We start from the raw sequence: 13,294 nt of genomic DNA, 5'->3' as shown, positions 1-13,294 counted from the left end.
ATGGGGCCAACATTTGGATCTCACCAAATATCCCTCTTTCCTCCTTCCACACACAATATACCTTCTACCCAAGGAAGATAATCCCAAATCCCATATAGTCACTACACCCTGAAAACCCTGGGACATCTCTAGATCAAGACTGGCTCCATCTATCTCCCACTGGTCCAGAGCTCTATTAACCAAAAATACCCCTTATCTGTGCTCCTCTCCACATGTTCCCCAACACAGTGGAGGAACAGAGTAATGCATCCCCATGCTCAAAGCTCACAAGGGACCTTAGTCTGTGACAATTCTTCTGCTGTCCTGAAGGTCATACTGCTTAATTATTTTTAATATCACTACTGTGCACAGCCCTGTTTGCTGTCAGAATGGGCAAATTCCTGAAATTTAGGAAAGAAGTGTTGGCCCTGGCCTGAAGCTATTCCAGACACAACACTAATGTGAAGAGCATTGATAAATCCTCAAAAAGGCCCCATAGCCACAGTCCTGCCAAGGAGTGACTTGGATGTAACAGGGCGGCCAAAGATCACTTCTTTCGTAAAAAACTGTGATCATCTCATGCTTACAAAACACCTTGTGAATATTCTGCGGAATGACACTTGTCAACAATGCCATAACAAGGCCAACTTCTATGGCCCTATGCTCAAATGCAAGGCCAGGAGGAAGGCAAAGTTCAAGTGTGAGGAAATCAAAAACAGGCAAAGCAAGTGATCCATCCAAAAGCTGTGATTTTAGATCTAGTGTCTAAATAATTAAAGCAATTCCCCAGGAGAAAAATAAACAGAAGGTAGTAGTATACAAAATATTTCATTTTTTATTTTCATGAATAATTGTCATTAATACAGCAGAAACCGATATAAAAGATACCAAAAAATCAGAAGAATGTTAGCATTCAATAGAAATTAAAACCTGAGCTGAGGGCTCATCAGAGTCTGACACTTGGCACCATTCTCATGGAAGTGAATAAACATGTTTGCCGGACTCCTTAAAACAATTCATGTAACATAGAAAGAGTTAAATTTCAAAGGAGCTACAATGCACTGACACATTACATGACTCTTGTTGTTGACAAACATTTAAGCAGGGCTATCTAAAGCTCACAGTCTTGAAGGCAGGGAGGTGTGTAAATTGTAGGTTTTTAATTAGCAGAAAGCAAGCTGAGATTTTTCTTGGTAAAATAGTTCGTTTATTCATGTAGATCTAAAAGGCTGGCTCAGTTTGTCAGAGCACAAAAGAATGCCAGAAGAGGTCAAGGACATGGGAATGGATCGACATGAATCCATCCCAACTTGTGGAAAACAAATGACACAGCAGTTACCATCACAAAGAACTCTATTAGTAGGAATAGGAGACTTAAGGTTCAATTCAGTTCTCATTTAGATTCTATAGCATCTCTAAGAATTTGGTTAAAAAACAAACAAACAGGGAAATCCTTACTCCTTTAATTAACAGCTGTCAACAAGGAGAAGAAATAAAAGAACTAATATAGATGGGCCTTACTGATTAAAAATCTGTGAGCTTGAATACATTTTAATATGTTGAATCTAGAGTCATAAACCAATGGTTAATATACTATAAAACTTTACAAACAAAATCTCGTCTGTTGCAGAACTTCAAAAGTAGTGGAATTAATTTCTTCTCCCTTTTAATTTTTTCTTCCACAGTCCTAAAACTGAGTAATCGTTGGCATGCCTGCACTTTCACAAATGTATCCTCAAAACATGATGGTTTTTCTCAAAATGTATCTGCAAATCATGATGGTGTTTGAAAACGGAAGTAATTTCAAATTAGGTCAACAATGTCATGCTCCCTCAAAACGTATTTTCAGTTCTTTGTGCTCCATGTCACATAAAAAAGGAATGAGGGTAGCTGGACTCATGTAATTTCTTTCAGCTCAATGTCATTAAATTCCCAATGTTTTCACACTAGCAAAAGATCCAGTATTTAAGTGATCTACTATAAAGCATCTCTATCTCTAAAAAAGATTCATTTTTTACTTTTTATTTTTTCTCAAGGGGGCTCAAAAAGCTGTCAAAAAGCCCTACACTTAACGGAGACCAGCCACAGACTTCCTTCCTGTACCAGCTTTCCAAGAGGGTAAGTGAGTCTTCACCCTGATATTTTTGCCCCGGGTTTTACGAGGCTTCTCTTCTTTATGCACCTTCATGTGCTGCCTCAGATGAGAGCTCTGACTGAAACATTTGCCACATTCACTGCACTGGTAGGGTTTCTCCCCGGTGTGGGTTCTCTGATGTTGAATAAGGTGGGAGCTCTGGCTGAAACACCGGCCACACTCATCACACTGATAGGGTTTTTCTCCAGTATGAATTCTCTGGTGCTGAATGAGATTTGAGCTCTGTTTAAAGCTTTCTCCACACTCATCACATTTGTAGGGCTTTTCCCCAGTATGGATCCGTCGATGCTGAATGAGATTAGAACTCTGAAAGAAACTTTTCCCACAATCAGCACATTTATGGGATTTCTTTCCAGTATGGATCTTCTGGTGTTGAAAAAGAGTTGAACTCTGACTGAAACTCTTTTCACATTCAGTACATTTATAGGGTTTGTCATCCAAGCTTCTTCTGAGTCTACTCAAGCTTGAGTCAAATCGAATAGTCATGCCCCACTTCTGCCGTGGCCGGCCTGTTTTGCGCTTGTTCTCATAGGCCTTTCCTTGGCTTGAGCTCCGAGAAATACCCGCTTTAGGCTTTGCTAACCTCATGGTGAATAACCAAATGTATTTGTAAGAGAGTTTACAGGCTTCTTCTGAACTACTGTTTCATTTCCTAGCGGTGCACAGCTCAGAATTTTCTGTGTGTAGAAGGAAAAAAAAAAGTATAGATGATCAGAAAAAAAATATAGGTATCTGTTAATTATTCAATTTTAATATCTCTTCAAACCACCAAAATTGCATTCATGTTTAAATTTAAAAAGTATAAATGCAAACAAAGATAATATGGGGGGAAATACTTGCAAAGTAATTCTAACAATTCCAGAGTTTAAGCTTAACAAATATCACCAAATTTTGACTGAGTTTAGCACTGGAGTTTCTATTGGGACAGGATAAAAACAAAGTGATGAGGTGAAATATAAATTTTCTAGGCATTACCAAATGAGTACATAATTTTGAAGGACTAAAAAGTGGAGATATGGTAAATCTTAATGGGAATGGAATGACTCCAAAAGACAATCAAAATTTGTGTAATAGAATATCACTATGTTTTAATATTTAGTTCCGTGTTAAACTTCTACTCACTAGTAACTGCCTAAAGTATCCAAATGAATAAGAAATGACACATTATACTACTTTATGATATATTCCTATTTATCTGTATTTAGCATTCGATTTCCATAGCTCTAGATGACAGCTTAGCTCTAATTCTGTAGCATAAAGTGCTTTGAAAATTGAAACTTCTCTATAGGGAGTGGTAGGTTTACTTAGTCTATGAAGACACGCTTTATTATTGGTTTTTATAGATCCTAATGATCCAAGAAAGCAATCTGTTGAAAACCCAAAACAAAAGTATTGTTTTCGGAGAGAGGAAAACTGCAAAAGAACTTTTACCAGATAGTTGAATGAAACTGAGTAGAAAAAAGCATGGTAGGTAGGACACAAGAAAAGGAGAGCGGGGAGAAAATGAGTTTACATGTTAAAAGTAGGATGGAATTTTTAGAATACCCAAATGCTGCAAAATTCAAAATCTGAAATAATTTTATTTATTTATAAGGCTGACTTGTGGCTATTTAAAATAACAGCCAAAACAAACCAACAAAAATCCCTACAAACCCCACATAGGTGGCAATGTGGGAAAATCTAGAACTTCAAAAGCAATACAATTATTGGAACTATTTTTCATTATCTTTTGCCAGAATGTGGAATTTAAAACAGAAACAATTACTCTGGGTTTCTTTGCATACAAGCATATAAAGCAAATAAATGAAAACAAAAACATCATTTTTCTTGCTTTCCTTTCATCTTATTGTATAATTGAGACTTTAGGCCCAGGACTTTATCTGGATATTTAATAATTACATCAGCTGTAATTATGGTTAGCATAAGAGCAAGCTGCATATAACACAAGATTACAGTTAGCACTACTCAGTCCTTAACTTAAGCAAATATTTACAGAACATCTACCACACAGGAGACACTGTGTTAGTTTGGTACATGGTGTTGGTGGTGTTGAGTTTTTGTTTTTTTTCTTTTTAATAACTATAATGGTCATTATACATATTTTTAAAAGCACATGCATTTAATACAATGGAAGTCAGATGTAGTCAGAAACTCAGACTGTCAAATCCACCTACGGATGAGGCAATCATACTAATAGGTAGTATGTGCCAGACACTGTGTAACTTGATTCTGTACTAGCTCATTAATTCTCCCGGCACCTTTATACAGTTATTTCCGTTTGAAGTTAAGGAAACGAGGGCACAATGCTAGAAGGCACTGGCCGGGTTCCCAGATCCTAGCAGTTTGACTCCAGAGCCTGTATTCTTAGTGGCAGCCACATCTTCCATCGCTCAGTCCAGCGCGGCGACCCGTGCTTTGCACAGCTCCGCAGCAGGGGCAAGCACCAAGTTAAACCTGAGTGACAGAAGCTGCTGTTCCTGCACACCCAGCTAACTGGAATGTGCCTCAGTTTCCTCGTAAAATGGGGAGGGTAATGATAAAGTGGCAACACCATCAGGATGTTAGAAGTTGCAATGAGTCTGAATCTGAAAACCGCTCAGAGCAGCCCTGTGCCGCCTAAGCATTTGTTCCACGTTATCTAGTCCTCGAACGCTCCGAGCGACGGAAGGGGCCGGGGCTGCTGCTCACCCGACTGGTTCCACCCGCTGCGGGCCGCGCCTCGCCGGGGCCCTCACTCCAAGCCTCCCCTGTCCCCAGCACTCCGCCGGCCGCTCCTCATTGACCCGGCCAGCCCGCCGCGCAGGCCGCGGCCCCACCCTGAGCCCGCGTGGCCCTCCCGCCCCCGCCCGGCGGCCAGGCACAGCCCGGAGGCCGGAGACGCCAGCCACGCCATCGCCCCGGCCCGCGCCGCCCTCGTTACGGCCAGCGCGCTCCCGAGCGGACCTGAGTATCCGACGCGGGCCCCACGCGCCGCACTAGCCACAGGCCCACTCACCGCGCGGGATCAGCCACGACCCTGGCTCGCTGGGCGCCTCCCGCGCCGCCGGAAGTGAGGGCCTCGCCGCGCTCTGGCGCCGCCGCGGTCGCTCTAGGAATGAGGCGGAGCGACCCTCTATGGTCCCGGACCCACCCGAAAGCGTTGTTCGTTTTTTCTTGTGGTTTTGTTTTCTCCTCCCCCCGCCCCGACTCGAAAGGCGTCCTGTGACCCTCTAGGACCTCAGGAGCTGTAACCGCCCTTGTGTGTGGTCGAGGCTTTTGAAAACAAACTCCGGCTTCTCCAACCTAGAAACTGCATACTTCCTACAAATACTGAGCTTTTTGAGAGCCTGGTACTTTTCACGAAGTCACCTTATTTAATTATCACCGAAAAGCACCTGTAAGATGGGAGCGGTTATACTCCATTTACAGGAAAGGAACCAAGGCTCAGAGAAGAAATTTGCTCCGTTCACCGTGTGTAAGCGGACGACCCAGAATTGGAGTGGTTCTTTATGGTTCCAAAGTCTGATTTCAACACACCCCTTTTGTTGCTCATTAGTAATGATCTCTCTTGGTTCTTCTTCCTTCCAGGCTCCTCCTCAGCCATCCTGGCCGTGCTCAGTCATCTGACCAGCTGACCTCCGAGTTCCCCCACTCCGTGGGGAACTCCTCCACCTCTTGGCTTCCAATGCTATTGCTGCATGCTGAAGACTCCCGCATTGGTAACTCCAGTCTGACCGTGGGACGTGAATGTTATTGAACTTTAGACTTGTATATCGAACTGATTACTCAATAGCTGTATTTGCATGTGTAATGGACATCCCAAACTTAACATACCCCAAAATGAATTCCTGATATCTACCTAACCTGTTCTTGCAACAGTCTTCTTCCCAGGGATGGTTGAAGATCCCATCATCTTTCCAGTTGCTCAGGCCAAAAACCTTGATGTCATTGTTGTCGCTTCTTTTTTTCATCCAAAACTCACCTGTGATTTATCGGCAAATTCTGTTGGCTTCATCTTTAAAATATATTCATTATCGAGCCACTTTCAACACTTCCACTGCTATAACCACCAAGCCACCTTCATCCACCTTCTGGATTATTATACTGGCTTCCTGACTGGTTGCCCTACAGTCTATTCACAGCCCCAGAGTAATCCTCTTAAACCTAAGTCAGATCGTGTCATTCATTTGTTCAAAACCTTCAAAGACTTCCCAACTTATTACAGCAAAGTCAGGGGCCTTGCAGTGGCACACGATGCCTGTCATGATCTGTCTCTTTTGTTCTTTATTGTGTCTGCAGTGCTAATAACAGTGCTCAGCAGGGAACAGGCGCTCAGTAAATATTTGTTGAATGAATGAATTTATAAGATGCCTTATTGTTTACAAAGTGCTTTTACATCTTGTCTTCTGGTTACTCATCTTCACCATAGTATCATGAAGCACAGATGATCATATCTGTCTTGCAAATCAGTAAACTGAGGCAAGAGAGGCTGACCTGCCTGAAGTAATACAGTGGGTTGTTGGTGGAGGCTAAACTAAGTCACAGGTTCATTCTCTTAAGCTGAGGCTTTCTGCTCTGTAGGGAGCTGTCTCTGCATATGGCAAAGCACAAAGCTGAATGAGGTCTGGACAAAGAAGCTCCACTCACAATCTAGAGAGTATCTGGACTATTGCAGTGATTAAATGAGATAATGTAAGGCACTTAGCACAATGTATAACACAGAAGAAATGACAGTCATTGCTGTTACTTTTATTATTAAATTATTATAAGTTGGTTGATGCTGGTGGTTGGAGAGTTTGGGGGTAAAGAGCAATGGCCAGATACGTAGAAATGGTTTAGGAAAAGTGTCAGGAGCAAACGTGACCTGTTGGGAGTGTCTGCTCTATGTACACTAAAATAAAAAGATAATTTTAAAAAACCATTTTGTTAGTAAGGTAGTTACTAATTAAAACTAACTCTTTTCATGTCTACATAAAGGTGGATTATCCCTTTTTCCTATACCTGAAAACAACTGGGCCAGCCATAGAAGGCCCAGAGGTATGTCGACTAAAGCATCGGGTAAACAAGGATGGATTTTTTAAAAAGAGAGAAATAAAAGTCAGGAAATAAAGGGGTGTGTGTCTCTAAGTGTGGACAGAGTCCTAGGCAGTAAGGATGGAGAGGAGGGAGAGCCGGAGAAAGATATGAGGGAGAGGAGGGTAAAGGAGAATGGGAAAAAGACAAGGAGAGAAAGCAGGTAGGGTTTTATGCCTTCAGCTTAGCTATTAATATAATAATAGTTAACACTTACTGAGTGCTTATTGTGTGCCGCACACTGTTTGCAGCATTTGAGGATCTCACGTGAGATCCCTGAGGCATGATTGTTCCTGAGAGTTTGCTCCACCTTCTCTGGTTTTGGTCCCTGCACTTTGTGGTGTGACTCCGGTGCCTCCTTGTGAACCACATGCCCATCCCACTGATGTTGACTTGACCACTGATTTGAATTGGCCGACTGCATGTGACTGGATGCAAGGGGTACACCACATCCCAGAAGAAGCTTCGAGTCATTGTGTTTCTGCCAGGACTCTGCTCTTTCCCTCTGCCTTGAGAATAGCATGTCCCAAGTAGGGGCTGTCCCTTTAGTCTAGGACCCAGGATGATAAGACACATGGAGCACAGCCACAGAAGCTCACATGTAGCTACAACAGTTCCACGTAACGTAGAGAAACAAATGCTCTTGTAACACTGAGATTCTTGGTGTTGTTATTGCATTAAAGTTGACTAATGTACCTCCACCAACCTTAAGAGATAGGAATTGTTATTATCCTGTGATATTGTGAAATAAATAGTTGGTCTTCTACCCATTTCCTGACACACAACTTCTAAAATCCTTAGAATCTCCAAAGTGATGTCGTTTTATATGCTAATGAGTTGACTGATGCCTGGCAGCCCCTGGGTAGCTTCAGGATGGGGCTGGTCACTGCAAAGACCACGGCAGGAATAAAAGGATGGCAATTTCAGCTCCACCCTATCAACATCTGGGGAGGAGGGCAACTGAAGGTGACGTGGATTGCCAATGGCTGATGAATTAATCAATCATGCCTATGTTACGAAGTCTCCATAAAAGCCCCCAAAAGGACTGGGTTCAGAGAGCTTCTGGATACTTGAACACATGGATGTTACTGGAGGGTGACACCTGGGGTTGGGGGGTGCAAAGGGGAAGGGGCATGGAAGCTCTGCACCCTTTTCTTCATACCTCACTCTATGCATTTCTTTTTCTGTATCCTTTGGAATATCATTTGTAATAAACCAGGAAATGTGTTTTGCTGAGTTCTGTGAACACTCTTGCAAATTAACCCAAGGAGGGGGTCATAGGAATCCGAATTTAAAGTAGGTAGTTCACAAGTTCCAGAAGCCAAGGCTTGTAACTAATGGGATGGGTGGAGATCACCTTATGGGACTGAGCCCTCAACCTATGAGAAGTGATGCTATCTTCAAGTAGATAGTGTCAAAACTGAATTAGAGGACACCCAGCTGGTGTCCCTGCAGAAATGATTGTTTGGTTGGTGTGTGGGGAGAACTCCCCACCCCATTTGATCACAGAAGTCTTTTGTGATTATTGCTGCTGAGTGAAAGAATAGTAGAAAGCACTTTGAGTTTGTTTTCTTCCACACAGAATCCCCATTTCACAGATGAGAAAATTGAGGCAAGAAACTCGCCCAAGGTCATGCACATTTATAAGTGGCAAAGACAGACTTTGAAATCAGAAAGTCTGGCTCCAGAGCCTATTAACCTTTCTATAACAGTGTATCTCCCAAATGGAATTCTAGGCAATTTTTATGCAAATTATTGAAAATGGTCACACATGATATTTACAAAACACAAGGGAGAAAGGGAACAAGGGCGTGGGAGCCAAGGAGTGGACACAGTCTGGGAATCGTTCTGCACATATTTCTGGGATTCTGGCCCAAGAGAGACCAGATCCCTTAGTGGCCGGGGTGTCTCTGGGAAACTACCCAGCAGGGGCCAGTGTGCCCCTGAGCCCAGTGGTATTTGAAGGGTTCATTCTAGGAAGAAGAGTCTTCTGGGGTGAGCAAAGTCCTGGCAAGACAGTTTCATTTTCCTGTGTCTTTGTCTCCTGCACCCCACTGGCTTACACACACACACACACACACACACACACACACACACACGCTGTCTCAGCAGGGACCACTGCTGCCTTGGGTCTGTGTTTGGCAACATGGATCCCCAGCTCAAGTGCCAGAAAGGCAGTTACAGGTGTGGCTCATGTGCAGTAATTAGAGTGGTCCGAAAAACTCTCAGCCCAGGGATCCCGAACAATGGTTCTTTCCACCAAGCCTGAGACTTGGCTTTCTGTTTCCTTTGGACTCTCTGGGAAAGAAAATCCTGGGAATTCCCATTCCTAGGTCTGAGAAAACATCTCTGTTAAAAGTTGACCAGGAGGGCACAGGGCCCCACCCTGCACAACATGAGTCTCGGGCAGGGCATGTGAGCAGCTAGCCTGACCCCAAACAATCGCAGCTCTCAGGGCCTAAATATAGCCCATGCATCTGGCTGTTTTTATACTCAGTTGCTTGGCTCTGATCGACCAAGCTTCCTGTCTGATCACCACTGAGGAACTGAGGGCAGGGGGCTGCTGCCCACCACTGCACCTGGCAAGGATATCCTGCTGCCCCTCCGCAGCTGCAAGGCACCTGCGTCCTACACACCAGGGACACATTTTGCACTGCTGGTTTCTCCACAAATCGTCTGGTCAGACTGGATATGCTTTGGGCCTTGTTTCCATGGGACTAAGGGGCCAGATGTATCCTGGGTGAACCCTGGCTCTATTTTGCCAGTGGGAAGGTCTTATTCCATTTTCTGGTAAACATTCCAAGCAGGTAGCATGTGGTTATCACCGAGGAAAAACAAGATGTTTTTGATCCTTTCTGGTAATTTGTTCTGGGCAAACAAACTTGTTTTTCCTGAGTCCAGTCCTTTTGCAATCATGCTGATTTCATCCTGTGCTGTTTATTATTCTCACTGGTTCTTGAGGCCTGGGCTGGCAAGACAGTCCTATTTTAGGAGACAACACTCTCCCATAGGGATCTTTGCTTTATCTTCGAATATGTTTATTACCTGAGACACTAGGTAGCCAACAGGGCATATGAGAAATACCCTAAGCCCTATGGAGAAAGAAAGCAGGAGCTCCCCACAGGAACCAGTAGGAAACCACAGAGACCAGCCTCTAACCTTTGAAATTATGGGGTTGAGGTGAGCTGAATTTGCAGCTTTTCAGATTGCCTCTGAACAGCAAATATCATGTTGATTAAAAAAAAAAAAGGTGTGAACTCCTCAGCTGATTGCAGAAGTGTACCTTTTCCCTTTTTCTGAGCCACTTGCTAGTGATTTTTCTGACCCGTAATGTTCAGAAATTAGATGGATAACACCTACCTTAAAAGTGACACTTATCCAAAAAGGTCTTAAGTAATATTGTAATAACTTGCAAAAGCAAACCAACCAACCAAACAGGCTGGTGCTTAGAGAGGGTCTCCTGCTCCACTGGCTTCCTGTGTGCCAGGACCTGGCCTGCTCCTGGCTGGCAGGTGCATCTTGACCTGTGACACCACATGCACTTCTTAGCCAACTCTGCCTCGGCCTCACCTCACTCCCAGAAGCTTTGCCGGCTCACTGCTCAGCTATCTCCTGACCCTCCCAGTGTCTGGCCGCCTTCTCCTGATGAGGAGACCCCTAGACACAGGACAGACTGGCTCCATCTTTGTGCTTCCAGGGCTGAGCACAGGCCTGGCACAAGGCAGTCACTCAGTTACAGCTGAACAATGGGACAGGAGCTGTCCTACACCTGAGGTTGTAAATAATAGCTTGGGAGTGCAGTTACCTGGGAGCTCCTGTTTGATTTGTTTTGTACCCTCTCCTAGGCCCTGCTTCCATCCCACCTGAGCCCCTAGCCTGGAAGATTCTTGGGGCCCTCCTGATGCTAAGATTCTGTGGCTCAGGGTGACTCTATTGCTCATCATCCAGGTCACTGTAGGCTCCCACCAGTGACGCCTGCATGTTCCATGGCAGCTTCTCCTCAGGCACCACCCTAGTCCTCAGGGCATGCACAGAAATGAAGGAGTCATGTCGGCTCCTAGAGCAGCAAGTTGTGGCTCTTCTGCCACACATCGTTTAGGATAAGAGTTTCAGAAGTTAGAGCAGGGAGTCAGGGGAGACGCAGAGAAAGAAAAAAAAAAAAAAAAAGAAAGCTTGGTTCTCACTTCTTCAGTTCAATACAGCACGCCTTTATTGAGCACCTAAGGATCTATGCTGCCAAAGGAGCAGAGTCGCCGAAACAGTGAACAGGCCTCCCCTGCAGCTGTGTCTGTGATGATGGAGCTGGGTTGGGGAAATCCTGCTGTGACATTTGCCCTGACAAACAGTTCCGCACAGCATGGTGGCTTCCAAGCTCTGCTCTTGATGGGCACCCGTAAGGAGCTTCTACATGCTTTAGAGATGGAGCTTCTCCTATCTTTGCAAGCCTTTGTGGTTCTTCCCTTTAAATCTGCCATCCATGGACCTCAACAGGAGACTAATTTGGTCTTCAGTTTGCTCTGTTTTAGACAAATACTTCACATGACTGATGTAAACTGTTGCATAGTTTCGCAAAGGCTGTCTCATTCATTCCTGAAATTCTCCATCAGTCACAAACACAAATTGTTCAGTATCTGGCCCTAGGGAATTCAAAGCCCTTTCCTCAAAACAGACATTTCTCCTTATCATTCTTCCTTCCGGGGAAGTATTGAAAGTCATCCCCACCCACTAGAAGAGAGAAACACAAGCCCAGAAAAGGCAAGAGGTACACAGGCACCCACTGGACAGTGGTGATGGGGCTGAACACTGACTTCCGGAGCTGCTGCTGGGCAGCCGTGGACTCTCATCCACACAGGGCAGCAACCTCTCAATGCCATGTGGACCCTCGTCAATGTGACTGAATGGCCGTGTTTCTTGCAGCAAGCTCCTTCTAAGAATCCCTTTAGGTCTCTCTGATGAAGTAAAGACTGATTTCTGCAGAGAAAGTGAGATACTTGTGGCCTTATTCCTGGTCTTACCTCTGTGCTGGGGCTGAGCTGTGCCAGACTCACAGGGTGACATTGGAGGCTTAGAAGCCGGGGACGCTGTGGTGAGGTGACGGCTGAAAGCAGGCTAGATCTCATACCTGCTGGCAGGCCCTGCTTTTCCCAACAGTGTTCCTGCGGGGCAGCATGATATGAGGGCAGACAAGAATCTCACATGAAGGAAGCAGACAGGGGCTTGTGGATCCACAGGGTCTCCGGGACAGGCACTGAGTAAGCGGATGAAGCTAAAGCCGCAGGGGCTGGGCAAGCACTGCTCTCCAGTGCAGGAAAGGCATGGTGTGGACAGGGCTGGCCACACAGATCTGACCCAGCAAGTTCCTAGCCCCACAGGCCTCGGTCGGCTTCCTGTGGGTGCTCATCTTGGAGCCAAGAGCTGGCTGTGGGAATCATGGTGCTCAGGCTTCAGACAGGTAGACGCACAGGCGCTCCATTCCTCAGGCAGTGGCCATCAGTCAATGTGACCAGCCGGGGCCAGCCACCAGGGCTCAGTGTGCACCTGCCACTGCTGGGGACTTTGGAAGAGGCAGGTGTTGGCCAGTTACTTGGCCTCCACCAGCTGCTCCAGGCGCTGCAGCATCGTCAGACGCAGGGCTTGGAACCTGGAGGAAGACATCGCCAAGAGGACTCACTGAGGCTGGACAGGGCAGGGAGGTGGGCAGCAGAGCGAGGGACCTGCAGATGGCCAGCTCAGGAGATCCCTGCAGCAGCCTCATCTCTCCTCTGCCAGAGAGAGGGAAGGCTGTGGCCTGCGTCTCATGAGGAGCAGTGAAACCGGGCTGCGGACTGCACAGAGCATCAAAGCAGAGTGTTGTCATTTCTATTGCAAAGACTCTAATACAGACAACAGCACAGTGGAGTGGACAGGGCGGTAGGGCAGAGATCAGGAAGCCCATGTTTCAGCCCAGATTATGCCGTAAGCTGTGCGGCAACCTTCCTTGTGCTGGGCCTCAGTGTCCACTCTGTACGTTAAGTGGACCCACTAGTTGACCCCCAGATCCCTTTCAGCTCTCAAATCCTACAGGGTCAGGACCGACTGCAGAGTGGAAGATTCCCTCTGACTTTGGTC

At 45.4% G+C, this 13,294-nt stretch overlaps 2 protein-coding genes and 1 long non-coding RNA gene across 8 annotated transcripts in view; 1 reads left to right on the top strand and 2 right to left on the bottom strand.

The window, feature by feature from the left end:
- Positions 1-791: 791 nt before the first annotated feature.
- ZNF22 (zinc finger protein 22) lies at positions 792-5,371 on the bottom strand. 3 transcript variants are annotated; one of them, XM_015146902.3, is made up of 2 exons: positions 5,078-5,185; positions 792-2,811 (listed from the first exon to the last, which is right to left on the bottom strand). In XM_015146902.3, the coding sequence occupies exon 2, from the start codon at positions 2,720-2,722 to the stop codon at positions 2,048-2,050; it is 675 nt and encodes a 224-aa protein (XP_015002388.1). In that variant the 5' UTR covers positions 2,723-2,811; positions 5,078-5,185; the 3' UTR covers positions 792-2,047.
- On the top strand, positions 4,986-8,422 carry ZNF22-AS1 (ZNF22 antisense RNA 1). The gene is made up of 2 exons (XR_013398029.1): positions 4,986-5,588; positions 5,702-8,422. It is a non-coding gene; the product is annotated as a ZNF22 antisense RNA 1 (long non-coding RNA).
- Positions 8,423-11,373: 2,951 nt separating this feature from the next.
- The window catches only part of RASSF4 (Ras association domain family member 4), a 35,337-nt gene continuing 33,416 nt past the window's right edge, over positions 11,374-13,294 (bottom strand). For 3 of the 4 annotated variants that reach the window (XM_028853417.2, XM_028853416.2, XM_015146901.3), the window contains one exon: positions 11,374-12,827. In XM_028853417.2, the coding sequence (XP_028709250.2) occupies positions 12,767-12,827 (61 nt within the window). In that variant the 3' untranslated portion in view covers positions 11,374-12,766. 4 annotated transcript variants of the gene reach the window in all.

The sequence above is a fragment of the Macaca mulatta genome, chromosome 9 (genome assembly GCF_049350105.2).
Source record: "Macaca mulatta isolate MMU2019108-1 chromosome 9, T2T-MMU8v2.0, whole genome shotgun sequence".
In the NCBI taxonomy this organism is placed as follows: domain Eukaryota; kingdom Metazoa; phylum Chordata; class Mammalia; order Primates; family Cercopithecidae; genus Macaca; species Macaca mulatta.
The sequence above is the reverse complement of the archived record's forward strand: the minus strand, read 5'-3'. Positions and strand labels throughout refer to the sequence as shown.